General features: G+C 66.5%; 1 protein-coding gene across 6 annotated transcripts in view; it reads right to left on the bottom strand.

Annotated features, from left to right (window-relative positions):
• Positions 1-386: 386 nt before the first annotated feature.
• KDM4B (lysine demethylase 4B) overlaps positions 387-4747 on the bottom strand; it is a 103496-nt gene continuing 99135 nt past the window's right edge. For all 6 annotated transcript variants that reach the window (XM_046685152.1, XM_046685151.1, XM_046685150.1 and 3 more), the window contains 4 exons: positions 4531-4695; positions 4198-4317; positions 3242-3334; positions 387-2216 (listed from right to left, as the gene is read on the bottom strand). In XM_046685152.1, the coding sequence (XP_046541108.1) occupies positions 2040-2216; positions 3242-3334; positions 4198-4317; positions 4531-4695 (555 nt within the window). In that variant the 3' untranslated portion in view covers positions 387-2039. The remainder of the gene's footprint in view (positions 2217-3241; positions 3335-4197; positions 4318-4530; positions 4696-4747) is intronic.

A 4747-nucleotide genomic window follows, 5' to 3' on the forward strand; every position in this document is an offset into this window, starting at 1 on the left:
CTGCACTCGTGCTGAATCCCCAGGACTTGCTGAGTGACCGACACATCCAGGGATGCGGGTGGCCCAGCCACAGCCTAGGACCACGAGACCCCACTGTCTCCCACGCCGCCTGGCTGCCCGCCACCAAACACTTTCCCGGGCTCTGACGTCACAGGACCCAGGTCGGAGCCAGGAGGGCAGTGGGGGAGGGCAGCTGCCGGCCTCTGACAGGCGAGGGTCACGCAGCGACAGAGCCTCACCTCGGCCCCTCTGCCACTGCCTGCCCCCAGCAGCCTCGGGCGGTGGACGTCCCACGGGGGAAGGACGCCTCCTCCGTCCCCGGCCCCCCGTGGGGACCCCGCCCGCCCGGCCCGCTCGGAAATGAAGACACGCCGACGACAGGGGCAGTGAGTCGCAATGCTCGGAGCCTTTAATTCATCATGAGCCTAGAGGCGGCAGACGAAGGAAAATACAGCGCATCCTTAACCTCGGGGGGGAAAACCGGGCGGGGAGGGGGGGGTGTTTTTCACTTGTTCCCGTTTCTGCACCGGGACACAGACACGTCCCTGCAGGGAACGGTGTCTCCCCTCGGCCGGGCCGTGGCCTGTCTGCACCAGTTGTCCCGGAACCTGCGATGGCCGCGACCCCCCGAGCCGCCGCCGCCGCTGCCGGGCTGGCCTCCCCTCGGACCAGCAGCGGGGCCGTCCCCTCGACCTCCCTTCTCTTTACAACATAAATAGCGTTTCAAACTAATATGAACACAGTGAGGGCCCGCGGGCTGCTGCATGCAGAGGGACCCCGCCGCCGGCTCCCGGGACCCCCGCCCGGCCCGGGCCACCTGCCCCCCTCCCCCCACCAGGAAACGAAGGTCCTCGGCTCAGCGACCTTCTTTCCTTTTCCTGAAACATGTGCCTCCCGCCTGGCAGCTGCAGGACACTCCTCTCTACACGAGGACATCACGCTCTCGGGCCCTCGGGGGGACGGCAGGGGACAGCCGTGGCGGGAGGGCTCCACAGGGCGCTGGGGGCCGGGCCCAAGCTGAGAGGCACAGCTCCCCTCGCTCACAGATTCACTCCACAAGCCCTAGGAGGCCGCCGCGACCCCGTCTTGCTGCCCCCCAGACACACAAACCCACGCGTCGCAAACAGGACACAGGCCGCCACCGGCCCCCGGGGCCGAGGAAGGGCCCTGCACGCGCGGGGCCGCAGCCAGAGCAGGGTCACTGGCCTCGCCCGAGCCGGGGACAGCCAGACGTGGGCCCTGGAGCGCCTGACCCCTCTGCATCCTGCATCCCCACAGAGCCAGGCGTCCCTTGCTGCGGCCACGGGGGGTCACCCACACTTGTCTCTGGATGGATGGCCGGGCCACACGCACGTCGGGGGTTCCCTCACCCTGAGCGCTTCCTCCCTGACTCCTGGGGACCCCCGACCGGGGTCTCGCAGGGGCAGCTCTGCTGGGGGAGGAGCGAGGATGGAACCAAACAGAAAAGGCCGCAGGACAGGAGGGAGCCCCGACCCGAAGCCACGAGGCCACCCAGGGCGCCCGGGCCTCCTCCTGCCGGGCGCGGGGACCGGCCCCTGGGTCCCCCGGGCACCCTGCCGCTCCGACAGGAAGGGCTCCAGCCACAGACACCGGAAAGCCAGAAGCTTCTCTCCCTCAGCGACCTCGGTTCTGGGCAAAGAACGTTGTGTGTTGTTTGATTTTTAAAGCCACAAATCTAGAAAACAACGTCGGGGGTTTTTTTTCCTTTTCTTTGTTTTCCATTTTTTCTTGCATTTTTTTTAAACAATAGGTATTTATAGAAAGAACGTCACAAAGGTGATCTATGTACAAAGTCACAACCCCAGAGGCTGCCGGGGGTGGAGACACAGTAGCACCTTTTCGAGAAGAGCTGACGTGGTTGGCGGGCTGAGGAGGGCGCCCCGGCCGCCCGAGCCCGCGGCCCTGCTCCCTGAGTCCGGGGCGCGTGCGCGTCCTGCTGCCCCTGTCGCCTCGGGGCCGGAGGCCAGGACACAAGTCACAGCGAGCGGAGGCCGGGCTGGGGCTCCCCGGCGGCCGTCCTAGAAGGGGGCCCCGGGCCGGCCCTGCGCCTGCAGGAGGCTCTCCATGAAGGCCAGGTAGTCCGGGGTCCGGCCCGAGTCCTCGGGGGCGCGCGGGGGGCCCACCCGGGGGCGCTTGGCGGCCTTCACCTCCTCTCCCGAGAAGACGTTCTCCTGGGGCGCCCCGGTGCTCACCGACTGCAGGAGAGCGACGGCACACGGTTAGCGGGGCCCCCACGTCCACGCGTCAGGCCCTAAGCCCCGGGGGACGGCGTCTGCAGGTGGGGCCTCCGGGGGGGGTGACGAGGTCATGAGGTGGAGCCCCAAGAATGGGGTCAGTGCCCCAGTAAAGGGACCCCAGGGCTTGCTCTGCCTCCCCAACGCGAGGACGCGGTGAGACCAGACTCCAGGATTGCGAGAGACAACGTCCACTGTCCACACCCCCGTCTGCGGCATTTTTCTAGGAGCCCAAACGGCCTGAGCTCAGGCTCCGCTCAGGCGCCTCTCGGGAGGTGATGCCACCCTGCTGGGGGCCAAGGGCCCTAGGCCGCTGTCTCTCAGCCACCAAACCGAAGAGGGACACCCAAGGGCTGGGGACGCCGCTCAGCACTCCTGCCTTGGTGCTGACCTCTGATCCTGGAGCGAACCCCCTGGCAGCCAGGGCGAGAACAGGCCCACACCCCCAGTCACGAGCAGAGAAGGGCAGGGGGTGTGGGCCTGGTCTGTCCTGCCCGACATGGCTCCCGGCCCGGCCTGGCTGAGCCTCCCACAGGGCAAGGGAGGCAGGGTGCCCGTCTGTCTGTCCCCCGAGGGGACCTGGCACCAGAGGCCAGCTGTGCAACGGCCCAGCTCCAATATCTCCAGCTCATTAGTCGAAGGCCACAGCCGCCTGCCCCCCGAACTTGGACTAAACACAAAAGGAAGAAAACCCGACAGGCTGTGGAGACAACGCCAGCCCGCTGCCCCGCCCTGGGACGTGCTGCGCCCTCAACACCCACCGACTCGGGGCTCTAGGTTTCTGTCCGGGGGGCCGTGGCCAAGCTGAGGCTGGACACCGGTTCATCTCCCGAGGGGAACGGCCAGCCCCCCAGGCCACTCCCGCCACACACCGGGCTCCCTGGCTGCCGGCCCCCCACAGGTGCGGAGATCAAGGCCATTTGAGACAGGCCACATCCTCAAGGAACACTGAGGGCTTCTGGGCCCCCCGCCGCCCGGCCACTCACCAGCCGCGACCGGACCCTCTTGGGAAGCTCCTCGTCCAGGGTGAAGAGGTCGCCTCGCTTCACCGTCAGCTGCGACCCGTCCTCAAACTCCACCTGCGGGGGGGTGGGCGCAGTTCTCAGGGCCGCACGGAGCCCGGCCCGTGGCCACCAGTGTGCGCCGGCGAGAGAGCACCGGGCCCTGGGGTCCTCCCTGCCCGCTCACGTCCCCACTCATCAAGGGAGGGCAGCAAGAGGGAAAGACAGATGAAAAAAGGGACGAGGTGCTGATGAACATGAAAGGAAGATGGCAGGGGATTAGTGGTGGTCGGCTGTGGTCGCTGGAACAGGGGTGGGTTTTCTTTGAAGAATCCATGCTTTTTTTTTTTTTTTGCTGAGGAAGACTGAGTCTGAGCTGACATCTGTGCCCATCTTCCCCTGTTTTATGTGGGACGCTGCCAGAGCATGGCTGATGAGGGGTGCACAGGTCCTCACCTGGGATCCAGGCCCGCCAACCCCAGGCTGCTGAAGCAGAGCGTGGGGCTCTAACCACTACGCAACCAGACCAACCCCCAGATTCCACACTTTCAAGTAACTTTTTCTCTACAATGAAGGAAACAAACAACTATCTCGATTTAAAGAAAACAGGAACTCTGAAGTATACACTTAAAAATGGTTAAAACAGTACACTTACGCTATGTATTTTTACCACAACGGGAAAAAAAATTGATAAGAAATATAAATGGGAAAATATCAGACAGTTGGGAGCCCCTTCCACCTTGAAAATAAACAAGCCTTGACCTCCTAAGTCGGGGGGCATCCACCGCCCCCACCGGGATCTTGCCGGGCCCGACCCCGACCCCAGCCCCCTTCTCCGTCCTGCCCCATCCCCTCTGTCCTTGTCTCTATCTCCGGCCCCTTCCACCCCATCCCGCCCCGCCCCGCCCCGCCCCGCCGCTCGAGGGAGGGAGGCTGCCCACCTGGTAGATGTGGCTGGTCACGGCGGAGATGAAGCGGGCCTTGTAGATGTTGCCGTCGGTCCACCGGAGCTCCACGAAGTCGCCCTCGGGCGGCGGCCCCAGCCGGGCACAGTCCCTGCTCTGGGGGAGGAGCGGCGGCTGCGGAGGCCTCCCGGGGCTGGGCGCCCCCTCCCGGGGCTGGGCGCCCCCTCCCGCCCCCGCCCGCGCCCGCGGACAGTCCCTGTGGCGGAGGCCGTCTGCTCCGGGTCTGCAGACCCGCCCGGGGCTCGGGGCCCCCCCCGGCCCCCCCCCCCCCCCCCGCCCCCGCCCCCGGCGCCCGCCGCCCACGCTCACGGTGATGCTCTCGGGGTACAGGTTGTCGCTGTAGGAGCCGTCGTCGAAGTTGACCTCGTAGAAGGTCTGCGCGGTGGCGCCGATGACGCGGCCGCGGTAGTAGAGCCCGTTGCGGTTCTTGGTGATGACCACCTGGCCCAGCGACACCGCGCGCAGCAGCTGCACCTGCGGGGGCGGGGCCGTGAGCGCGGGGCGGGGCCTGAGCACGCAGGGGGCG

The sequence above is a fragment of the Equus quagga genome, chromosome 14, assembly GCF_021613505.1.
Source record: "Equus quagga isolate Etosha38 chromosome 14, UCLA_HA_Equagga_1.0, whole genome shotgun sequence".
NCBI lineage: Eukaryota > Metazoa > Chordata > Mammalia > Perissodactyla > Equidae > Equus > Equus quagga.